The sequence below is a fragment of the Acromyrmex echinatior genome, chromosome 19 (assembly GCF_024713525.1).
Source record: "Acromyrmex echinatior isolate Ae372 chromosome 19, ASM2471352v2, whole genome shotgun sequence".
NCBI lineage: Eukaryota > Metazoa > Arthropoda > Insecta > Hymenoptera > Formicidae > Acromyrmex > Acromyrmex echinatior.
This window is the reverse complement of record NC_141870.1, coordinates 4973073-4985977: the sequence shown is the minus strand read 5'-3', so window position 1 is coordinate 4985977 and position 12905 is coordinate 4973073. Positions and strand designations below refer to the sequence as shown.

Genomic DNA, 12905 nt, shown 5'->3' with positions numbered 1-12905 from the left:
CGGGAAGTGGCGTTGCTAGTTCACAGAGCCTCGACATTATGAAACTTGGAATCGAAATAGCGAGTACCGCAGGAGTACGTACTTGATGTCAAAGGCGTAATAACTTGGGAGTACTTGCGTCTCGTACAGGGAGATATGACTAGCTCGACGTATAGACTGCATGCACGCATGCACGCACACATGTACACGTATACACGCGCAAGCGAATTCGTGTGTAAATATATATTCGCTCGTACATCATCCGCGTTCGAAGCAAGAAGTTATTGCGCGCTCAGTGGAGGTAAGTGCGTCAGATTGACACATCACTGCATATTACGCACTCTATGTATACGAGACTACTCCGTAGGTCCGATTCCGTAGAAATTGCGGATCGATTTTAATTCGATAAAAATTTGAAGAGCAGAAGATTTGAGGAGCAGACTTTCAAAATGCGTTTTATCCATAATTTCATTTTTTTAGTTAGAGATGGCGTACTGTTTAATATATTGAAAGGTTCATATTATAATCTATTCTAAGAGGTTCAGAAAGCATTTTGTCACCGTTAATTTATATGCTGAAAAAACAGACATTTTGAAGTGCATTATGTTTTTTAATTAGGACAAACAAAATGCATTTGTTTAACATGTTTCTCAATTGTTTAGCAATTTTGTTTGATGTTTCACATCTTACTGATTGACAATATTGTTATTTTCTGTAATTTTCTTGTGTGTGTGTAGGTTTTTTTTCTCGTTTTCTGAAAATTATATTTTGAACAAAACGCATTTTGAAAATCTGCTTCTCATTTATCGTCTGTACATTGAGCGCCAAGGACACGTATGAAGTCTAAAGACACCTAAATAAATATGACTACAATTATGAGAAGAAACATATGTATTTTATGGATCTTGATAAGCTTTTGCGTGGTTATTCTGGAGCATCAAAAAAATAATTCCTGTGAAGTAGTAAATTGCACCTTTGCGTATTTTTCGAAAAAAATTGTGATTTTAGGTCACGACGGATCGCTTTCAAATCTCTTTACTCTTCGTTTAAACGTAAATGAAATATTTGAAATTATTTAAAATTAGAAAAATATACACTCTCTTACAGTGAAATCTCACTCCAAGAAAGTGAAAATACAGCTCCCTTGAAAAAAAGTGAAAATATACTTCTTGAAAAAGAAAGACAATTTTCACTCTTTTTAGAATAAATTTTCATTTCAAAAAAAGTGAAATGTCACTCCAAAAAAGTGAGATTTCATTAAAAAGAGTAAAGATCATCACTTTTTTTTCAAGAAATAAAATATTTTCACTTTTTTTTTCAAGAATGGTTGCATTTTCACTCTCTTGGAGTGAGATTTCACTGCAAGAAATTTAGAGCTCCGGCGGACACGAATATATAAGCATATAATTCGAGTATAGGATAGTAACGCTGTACTATCTGCGCCGATTTCTATCATTTTATGAATGATAATTGTTCACGAAGTATTTCGAGCTTTGGAATCAAAGAATGCCAATTTTCTCAAAGATTATCAATTTTAGGATCTAATATATATGTATATATAAAAATATTTTTTAAATATCAATCGATTCTCCCAAATTTAAAAGTGATCCGTCATCGTGACCTAAAATCACGATTTCCTCGAAAAATGCGCAGAGATATAATTTACTGCTTTATTACAAGGATTATTTTTTGCCTCAGATAACCAGGCAAAAGCTGATCAAATACCGTGAAATATATATGTGAGTCTCTCTTTGTTTAGGTGCTTTTCATGCATTATATGTTAAACACTAACATTGCGTAACATACTGATCTCCAGGTGTACTAATATCTCTAAGTCTATAAATGGCTTGTTAATGAAGTCTTAAAATTATGACAGACGTATTGTACACGTAATCGGTCGCGCATTAACTATTTATAGTAGTTGCATATGTATGTGTTAATTATCGCTTCTTCAGACTAAATATATCTTCTTACTTTTGAATGTATTGAAAACGAATTTATGTGCGACAAAAAAATATAAAATGAAAAATATTATATTATATTCGGTGCTAAATGTCTCAAGATATCGAATATATTAGTCATAACAGTTGCTGTCAAAAATGATTGCAAAGTTGATGATGGTCCGCGCATCGCGAGAAAATATTCTCGCGCAATAATTGGGAACCATTGTGAATGTCACGTCTCGTGAGCTGTCATATCTTTTTTCTTTTACACCGGTGAAGCGCACCTTGACAAACGCGCAGTTTAGAATGCAATTGCTAAAATGCAATTGCATTGCAAGAATTTTATTTCTATATTGCGATAAGAGACAGTTTAATTATCGCAGATAAAAAAAAAATTCTGTGATATCTAGATATCACAGATCTAGATGCGCTAAAACATCAGATTTCGTTCGTGGAACAAAATGGAAATTCTCGTGTGCAAACGAATTATTATACAAGGATAAAAGGCATTCCGACACGGGATGCAGATGGTGTCCTGAATTTCCGCGCTATCCCGTATTATCGAAGACTACCGTGTTAATCCGATTCACGTTAAGCCGAAAAGTTTTTTTTTCGGACGAAAAATATGGGCGATCGTTGCGTTTCGTACACTTTTTCCACGCGATTTTGTCGATCACACCACGGTGATTTTCGGAAATGCGATGATCACGCAAAGCGAGGATTACTGACACACACGCGCGCGTACATCGCTTCGCTTAAGTAAAGATCAATACAACGTCTCAACGATAAATTCCTTTACGTTCTAACGGCATTAAATACTTGAGATGCAACATGGATTATACGCCTTGGTTCATTGAATGTTGCGTGAGTAACGGTTAGAAGGAGAGAAGAGCTCAATGAGATGTGACGCGTTTAGGAATTTTGAGCGTGATGTAAGATGTTATCACGTTTATATGCTAAGGCAGCGAAGTAGATAAAGATACCATTAAATGGGATTTAATGGGAATATATATATACATACCTATATATTTCTTTTTTATAAATTAGATCTGAAAACACGAATGTTTTTTCTTGCAAGCACGCAGAAAGAACGGTTTTGCTGATATATTAAAACATTTAGTACAGATACGAAAATAATTCTCGTCGGATTATCAAAATAATTAGATAGAACGCTCAAACTAATTGCTAAAATGTCAAAAGTTTTTGCAGCATTGCTCATCATGCTTAAATTTTCTCTACATAAATTATTTTAATGTTCCAACAAAATTAAATTAATTTTTTAAAATGTGTATCTACTTAAATTTTTAGATATTTCAGCAAAATCATTCTTTCTGTGCATTAGCAATAAATAAGTATCTGTTTGTAGATTTCCGATTTTATTTTACTTTAAAGTTAATAATGAATCAAAAATAATATTTCAATTATTTAACGTTATCATTTTTAAATTATTACACATATAAATATTAATTCTCCATTATTCAAGTAATTAATCCTTCACACAGATATAACCCTTAATAATGCAACAGATAATATGCGTTATTGTTTCCTATCGCTCAGGATGTGAAGAGATATAATGAGAAACGTACAACTAAACGATAAATATTTTATTTGATATACGTATCTCTTCTTCGCCTGTGAGGGAACAAAGCCTTTATTATAACTACATATATTTTCTGAGAATCTTTACACAATCAGTTTGTTGCTAATTAGTGACTGCTATACCTGTTCCCATATGCAATATACTTATTATTATGAGACTGTTGAGGTCACATATCCGGAAATATACTGACGGCCTTCGTTTTTTCATGTCTGTCAAATGCGTCGTTTTTCGTGTAACTAATGTACGCGCAACATGACTCCAAGGGACATATATCAAAAAAAAAAAAAAAAAAAAAAAAAAAAGAAAGAAAGAAAGAGAAAAAAAATTTTGCACCATCCCCGTTATCTTGCGTTATCCCTACATTGAGCCAGAAACTCCATTAATCTTCTCTTCTAGATGATTTATCTAGCAAGTTGTTTTGTTCTTTACGAAATGTTAGTATTGTTCTGCCCACGCTTATATTTTACGACTGATAATTACACACGAATAATTTCGCAATCGTAACTTACGTATTTTTAATTCTCATGCCACGCCTCGCGATACAGCTTCAAGATACAGCCAAGGCTAATGTGCAAAAGCTTTTCTTTTACAATTGTCCATTCCAAAAGTCGACAAAAAAATCCATTTCTTCCTTCTGTCGATCGAACACTATTGTATCCCTCTCCCCTGAAATTACCGTTTTCTCGGCGGGGTCACGCTTGCTGAAAATCAATGGTGCATTGACTTTTGCTCCCGACAGATTCGCCGAGACGCGAGATTGGATTTCAATTTGTTTCGGAGGAATATTCGTTATTCTCGTTATTAGACTTTCGGAAAAGCGGCGATTACGGCGGCGCTATTATACGACAAAAAGTGAGCGAACGAGATGAGGCGAGGAAAGCACTAATGATTGGTTTCAAACGAATTTCCACCTGGCAGATCCGATTTTGATGTCTATGCGCGATATGCACTCACCTATTCATAATTACTCTATCATTCTCCGCCTTCACCATCGCCAAGAGTCGCGGCAGTTTATGGCTTCGCGACTCGCGGATAATTGGATTGTCTGCCACCGACTGACCGAACGACCATCCCATAATTCTTTACGTCAACAAGAATGGCCACGGTACCGTGGCGCTTTCTGTGCTGCACATTATTGTGTGTCTTCTGCGCTATTTCCCGATAATCGCGTATTTTTCTATTTGTATCTAGTGTGCCGCTTTATCGGTTCGATGGTAAGACTTACTTAAGCCAACTCCAGAATAACAGGTGATTACTATTGTTTTGTAACGTTAAAAAAAAAAATTTTTTTGAGATTAAAATATATGGAAAAAATTATTTAACATTGACTTTCAATTTAATATTGATTCATTTATATATAAAAATTTCCATAACTTGCAAAATTTATGACATGAACTATGCAAATGTATTCGCACATTATAATAATTATTATGACCAGCAGTCGCAAATATGATAACATGGCAAAGTTGAAGCTCGTAAATGTGTAGCCATATGATTGTTAAATGCAAAACTCGATTTTATCGTTTCGCGAATATTGACGTGAGCTCATCCTTTTCGCAATTGTTTGTTAGGAACTGCTGCATTTCCTTTTCTTGCTTCTCGCGAAAGCGTTAATATGAAAAGTTTCGCATGGAAAGCTTCGATTTTATTTAATTGAAAAGTTTTTTATGTTTATTAGCTTCGCTCGTCATTATTTCGATAACTAAGAGCGTTCTTGACTTTCACTGTATAAAACATTAGATCATAAAGATAGTAGTCTGGGTCAAATTAGTTTTGATTATTGAAAGTTGAAACGATTACTGAAAGTTGAAGAAAAACAGCAAAAATACACGCTAAAAATTGCTCTGAATAACAAATCAGGCGAATGTAAATTTAATGCGCAGATATCGTCAACAAAATGCGTTCCTCTCATCTCTTGTCTCGTGTACATTTTAAATGCGTACAATTATAAATTTAATACTCCAAAAAAATTTGTGATACCCTATTACTAAAATAAAATTGGAAAAAGTTATTTAAACCTACGATAGTAGGACTCTCTAAGATTAGCGAATTAAAAATATTTCCCCCGCATAAATTTTATAGACAAAGCATAAATTTTATAGTCACACATACATACAACATTAAAGAGTCTTCCTCTTTAAAAGCAGCTTGCGTTTCCTATGTGAATGCGCAAGATAATCTGTTTAATTAGATAATTTGTTGAATTACGTCCAAATACTGTTTTTATTATCTACCGCTTTATTGCTGCGCATGTGCAACAAATGATGATAGGCAAATTACCTGCCAGTAAAGACTTTTATGCGTGATGTTTAACAGTGTTCCTTTCACACATATGCACGATCGCGACGATATATATTAAACGACGCCGTTAAATTATAACGGCCATAGCAAGTGTTCGTGCTTTTAAGCAAGGTCCAATGTCGATATTATACGTAGCACGATGTGAATGACCAATAAATATATGTAAATCAGCCTCGACATGCAAATAATTTGAAACAAAATTAATTCTTCTCGCATTGCGTTTTATTTCAAAATATTTAAATTTCCGTGACATCAGTGGCAGTGCATAATTTGCTTCCTCGAGGAAAAATTAAAATTTCTTGGTAGGTATTTCCATCTCCGCTTTCGTTTCACAAATTACTTAATATAAATCGCAATTATGCTTTAAGGATTACAAAAAGCAATGTATGGCGCGTTTGTATAAATGTTATTACAGCATGTTGCTTACACGAATTATGCAATGCGCGTGGTAAAATGCATTGTCAGGACAAAAGTCGTGCACGAGTTGAAGCTAAGGATACGCTTTACTTTAATCCTGAAATGTATACTCGTTTCATCTTATGTCGTGTGTCTAGGAGATACCCTATCCTATGATATCCCATAACGAATTGCCTTGAAGAAGACTTTTGCACAAATAAAAAGATTATTATTTATATAAAAGCTAATAATTTACTTTATAAAAAAATACTCAACTTTACTATCGTTAAAAATTTTAATGTATGCGCGTGTAATATCTTCTTGAAACAATTAATGACAATTTAACGTATATTATTAGACTTATATTTATATTTATTCGTAATTAATTTTGCATGTTTATTTTAATATTACGTAATATATTCTACTTTGATTTTTCTGTATAATTTATTACAAAATATAGAAAATAAACATAATATTTCCTGTTATTGATTCTGATTCAGATACATTAAACTATACGGTAAAGCAAAATAAAAATATTATTGATGACATTTTCATGTGTGGTTTCATTGACAGATATATCGAAATTATTTGTTTTAAAGATATAAACAGCATTGGACTATGTCTGATATGATTTTGTTAAATAAAAATAACTATAAATATATTATATATATCCATTTACGGCTTCTACGCTAGTTTGAATTTACGGCATTCATTTTTATTACCCGAGCTACGTCACAAATTATTATAACTGTCTTGGATCATTTATCTACTGAATAGGTTTTGCTTTATGCAGCTAATTGCGCAGAATCATTTGTAGTCGAGATATTGACCCGAGGGCAACGTCTAGGAGAAACAAAAAAAGATGCGCCGACAAAAACGTTTGCGGCGTACCTGCTGCTTTTTTTCATTTAAATGGTCGGTAAGGCGGCGACGGGATGCAGACTGCATACTTAATGGAGGCATATTCTGCCACTGCCACTCAAGGCAAGCCCAACACTACGTCAACGGGGTCAGGCTGTTTGCGACAGGAAAATAATATGAGTTGGTCATAATCCGCGGCAGCACTTCGCCTCCAGATACGGAGGTGCACAACAAACTAAGCTACAAGGACACTCCACGTATGGAGTTACGAGAGGTACAGCAAAATAATGATACTCGGTAGAAATGTCTTCCGTCGTTTCTTTCAAATTTTTCTGAGCGAAATATAAAGTAAAGGTATATGTCCACATTGTACGGATATGTCGTTTTTATCATTTCTCAGGTAGAACACAAGTTAACGATACTAGAAGACGTCATCGTAACTTTATTTGTCATTTATAAAAGACCTTACAAATGACAAGTAAGAACATTATGATAACTTGTATCATTATAATTCTATCTTCTATCTCAGGAATAATAAAAATAATATATCTATATAATTTGAAATTTAAAATGAACTTATAAATAATAAATAAGGACATGATGACGTCCTAAGATATTATTAGGACCGTGTTTTACTGTGGAGTGATAAAAACGATATACATATTTATATAATTTAAAGTGAACTTATAAATGATGATAAGGTCATCATGATGACGCCCATATGTTATTATTATGACTTCTATTTTCTACGTAAGTCATACATACAGTAGCAAGAAGGACTGTGACTCGCACACAAAATTCCGCAACAGTGATTGTAAGACATAAAAACAAACCGATGAGCCAATCAGGATATTGCTTTAGATCTACAGTCTACGTAATCTAACGGAAATGGAAATAACAGTAAACTTATCCATATCCTCGCGATAAGGCGAATTTCAACCGGTTGAAACGCCTCATAGATAAGTTTACTGCTATTTCCATTTCCTGATTGGCTCATCAGCTTGTTTAAGTTCGTGTCTTAATGTTACTGTTACAGAAATTTTGTCTGCGGCAACCCTAAGTGATGTTTTAACGAGGTTGTGGGTTAATATAAAAATTATATAAATCAAGGGAAAAAGAATTTCTTAACAGGAAAAATAAGAGGCAATAAAAGTGTGCGATCAAGAGTGCATTATTGCTCTTTGCCCTGTAATCATTATGCTGCGCTATCGTGTACGCTATACGTCATACATCCGCATTGTACGTACAATGCGTGGACAGTATGATATATGCACGTGCACCGATCGGTGCAATTGCACGTGTAAAGCGAGCGGGTGAAAGGGAGGCTCGTCGAACGCGATGCGGAACATAGGAAGAAGGAATGACATTACCGGATTGTGCAATAGATATGCGACGCTACGTGAATCAACTACTCGGAGACCGAACTAGGTGACGGAAGTAATTAGTCACGACTTTTTTCCCCGTTGTAATTGGCGTCGTGCAGACTGAGTGATTTACGTGGCGCATTTTTACGCGAATGCGAATTGATTCGCCTGTGTAATATGATGATGACTCGCGCTATTGTACTGAATGAAAAAAAAACAAATACTTATTAATAGATTACAATCGCGATTGATGTAACGAGATGAAAGGCATGTTGGTACATCAGCGTTATGAAAGCTTCGAGCGTGTAACGTTGAGTAAAATTGATGAGCATTAACTCTCTGATTAAGGCGGCTTCAGATGACATGGTCAATGTACGTCAACATTAGTAAATATTAAATGCACACATATGCACACATGACATGCATAATTATCTATACGAATGTAGGTCAGTATTTAGCGATTGTACATAAAGTTGGCGTACATTGTCCAAGCCGCCTTTAAATGTAAGAAAGTATACCTAAGGTATTTATAGTTTATTTTTATTGTAAAACCGTTGTAAATAATGTCTTAAAATGCTAATACGGCTTTGTGATTAACTTATGACATCTCGAAACTTAATATACGGTCTTATATATAAAAACTAATTATGAATACAGACTTAAGTCTATACGTAATTTTATATAAAGTTATGACATTATATACGCGTCTATCTTATATAACTCTTTGATGTATATAAATTGAATATAATTAATAAGCATAAGTAATATAATTAATTAGCAAGCGTAAATATGTTTCCTTTCTTATTGCGTTTCAATTTTTATATAAAGTACAATTATTATTCGCACAAACGAACCGCAGAGTGAAGCAAAGAGCTCGCCGCGCTCGCAATGGTGCCAAACACGTCATGTTTGTTACACGAAAGAGATTTACGATTGCAGGTGATTACGCAGGCTCGTCTCGAAGGCGACGCGCGATTACCGAATAGTAAGATTACCTAGCAGCGACGATTATGTATTCTTAATAGGATGAAGCGCAATCTGCTTATACACCGCCGTGACGAACTCTCGCGTTGTTGTTGTTCGATGCTTACAAACTCGCCTAATATCTATCTATCCGATTGCGGGACGAAGCGAAGCTTCGTCACCACGATCGAAACTCACCGAAACTCGATTTTCGTAGCTTGTTGGCAAGTCGCCGTCCCGGGGAAGTCTCAAAAATTACATTATTATCCGGCTGTCACCCGACTGTCAGCGAGCGTAATGAGAGCAGACGTTCTCTCCTGCGGAGACCGCGTCGTAACGGCGAAATTCCGCGGCATGAAAACTGGCAGGTGCATCACGTTAGGAGAAACACCTCGCCGGAGGCGTCATACTCCTCACCCAAGTAATAACAGACACTGTAACGTTCACTCGTGACGAAAGAAATTTGATTGTATGATTTTATGCCGCCTGCGTTGCCACGACCGGACACTAATGATTCAACAATTGCGAAAGTTCTCCTCCGAGGCTGAACTATCGTCCACGTGTATTTCTCCGGTATCTTTTGCAATAATAATTAACAATCTGTAAGCTTCGATTGTTGTTTCACCGCTCAAAGTTATTTAGAGCGTAATGACGCAATACGCGTGGCGTGTCACGATGCCTCTGGTTAAAATATTCCTATCATTTGGTACTTCAACGAATATGCACAAAGTTCCGAGACTGTTTTACAAATGTTGCTCTCCGCAATAACGCGGCATGCATTTATGCATGTACAATTATTCGAATGCAAACTCGTTAATCTGTTTTAGACGCGGAGCTGCTCGCGTCGCAAAAATCATAAACGATATTTTTAAACAGATGCGAAAATGAATGTGCGTTCACATTCCTAAATGTACTGCACAAAAGTAACAAAGCCAAGATAAAAGTTTATTATTAATATTGTATAAAAAATGTATAAAAATTAAAATTCCATAAGCAATGAACAATATTCATTTAAATAATTTAAACATCTGTTGTTTAGTTAAAAGATTGTTATACTCAATATTTGGAAAATTATTATATTAAAAATTGCTGTATTTAAAAATCAACATGTTAGATCGATGTTTAAACGATTATAACGTAAAGTGTAATAAGAATTGAATTCTCAATTCTAGTAAAGAAGAGTCTCTCTCTCTTAAGTTAGCGACAAAATCGTAATTCGCAATTTGCCGAAAGTCAGATCGACTTATTTTTGGGAAGATTTCCGCATGGTTGAAAACGTTTCAGACACACAAATGTCGGTCCGAGAGATAAAGTTACATTAAAATCAAGAGGAATAAATTGGAGTTCGACGGGAATTCACTCGGACAATTATCTTGGGGACGAAGCAGCTCCAATTAAACGAGCTTCCTGCAGTTTCCGTCTCGCAAAAACGGATCCGATGCTAATTAGCAAAGTCTATGCTGGAAGTGAATTTCATATCGAGTTGTAATCGAGTAAACAACGGCCTTAAGTAGTTCGAGCGTGCTATCTGCTTCCACGATTTCTTCGTGACCTGACATTCAATCGCGATATTCGCCCGTCGGGGGCACCCGTCTCGCCTTATAACGACGCATAAATGTCGTGAACTGAATGCAAATAATCTCGAAGAATCGCTCAATGCAACGAACGGAGCCGCGATAAACGTCGGATGTATGGAAAATAAGCGTAAAAGCTGTAGATTGCGTTTTTTATCACTTATTATTACGATTATGATTACAATCGTAATTACAATGCAAAATGCGTAAAGATTTGAATTTTCTTTATTTATTATATTCTCTCTCCCCTTTTTTTTAAAAGATTCAATAATTCATTCGCGTAAAAATATTTTAATATATAAATTAATTTAATATATAAAATTATTATAAATATTATGTTATATTATAAATATTAATATTATAAATTCTGAGATTGTTTGGCATATAATATTATATATCAGAGTGCACTTATCTTATCTATTATTATGATTTAAAAAGGACAAGAAGTCAAATATAATAAATATGTTTATGCGCAAATCTGAATCTACAGGCTAACTGAAATATTTGCTTATTCAGTTTATGAACGAAATGTGTTTGAAAATATTCACTATTAATTCGCTGTCCGGCATTAAATTTAAATTCGTTTTTACCACATCGACTTTTATTGATTTAACATAGCGTTTTGGAGCATAGTTGCGCCATTTCGTCCATGGAATCGAAAGAGCCGATTATAGTACAATAGAATATTCCATTACTTAACTTCAATAATCCGGTTTATAGTTATAAATAAACTACTTTGAGAGGATTACGAATGGCAGCTCTAAACCGTAGTTAAACGGCAATTCTAAATTAAGAGAGATTTGTGTGTGTGTGTGTGTGTGTGTGTGTGTGTGTGTGTGAGACAGTATGTAATTATATTATTCTATAAAATATTTAATCAATGAAAATGACGGATAATCATGTCGATTACTGTTTAATTCAAAAGTTAATTGCAATTATAAAGCTAAGTTACAATCATAAAGAATTGTCTTTAATTAGATTCGATTGTAACAGGTGTATTTGCATTGAGTGATTATTAAACGAGAAAATACTTTGCTAAGAAGAATAATACAGAACGATTTCTTCGCGAGAATTCTTGAGACAAGAACTTAATTAAGAAATATAATCACGTTCATGGCAATCGACACAAGGCTAAAAATTGATATCAGAAGGTTAACAGAAATTTTATAAGGTATTTTGATATACGATAAACGCTGATGTCAGCAGTAAATTTCTGACGGCAGCTCGTCGCACTGTGCAAATTCAAACTTTATATTCGCGATGTACGAACAAGAAAAAAAAAGCAATTCGTTAATTTAAAAGAATAATATCGCACTCACTTGGGAAACTGCGTGTGCAGGCGACAAAGCACGCCACAACGAGAAGAACTTGGACGAACGTTTTCATCCTGTCGCATACAGGGAACGTCGATAACTCGTAAAACTGCCAAGAATCGCTTGCTACCTCGACGATGTCTCGATCGACACTAACCGGTCCACCCGAACGATGACTGTCACGTACGACTCGCGAAAGGATCAAGGTTACTTGCCAGACCAGACCGGACAGTGGAAAACACCGACGCTTTGCCCCGCGGCTTTTGTCCGCGCCGCGGCTATATGTGATCCCCCGATCGCGGCCGCGCCAATCAGTGCCGATCAGTCGTCACGTGGTGCGCGTCACGTGATCGCAGCGCGAGATTTTGAGTCACGTCACAGCCTTTTCTCGGTAAAGGCGATCTTTATAATTCTACACCGCCACCGGAATAATAAGTATAAAGTACGGCGTGCACAAACAATCGTATCTTTGATTTTTACAGCGCTCGCCGAGCAATTGCGCATGTACTGATAATTATACGAGTACCAAACTAAGTATTATACATAATACATGAATAACACTCTTGTTCCGGGTAAACGCCGCGAACGTTATCGTGCCTGTCATCAGCTTA

At 35.2% G+C, this 12905-nt stretch overlaps 1 protein-coding gene across 1 annotated transcript in view; it reads right to left on the bottom strand.

The window, feature by feature from the left end:
* Nucleotides 1-12538, bottom strand: part of LOC105150613 (virus-induced RNA 1) — a 37110-nt gene extending 24572 nt beyond the window's left edge. Inside the window, exon 1 of the mRNA XM_011063807.2 lies at nucleotides 12301-12538. Coding sequence (XP_011062109.1) covers nucleotides 12301-12367 — 67 coding nt within the window. The 5' untranslated portion in view covers nucleotides 12368-12538. The remainder of the gene's footprint in view (nucleotides 1-12300) is intronic.
* Nucleotides 12539-12905: the final 367 nt, after the last annotated feature.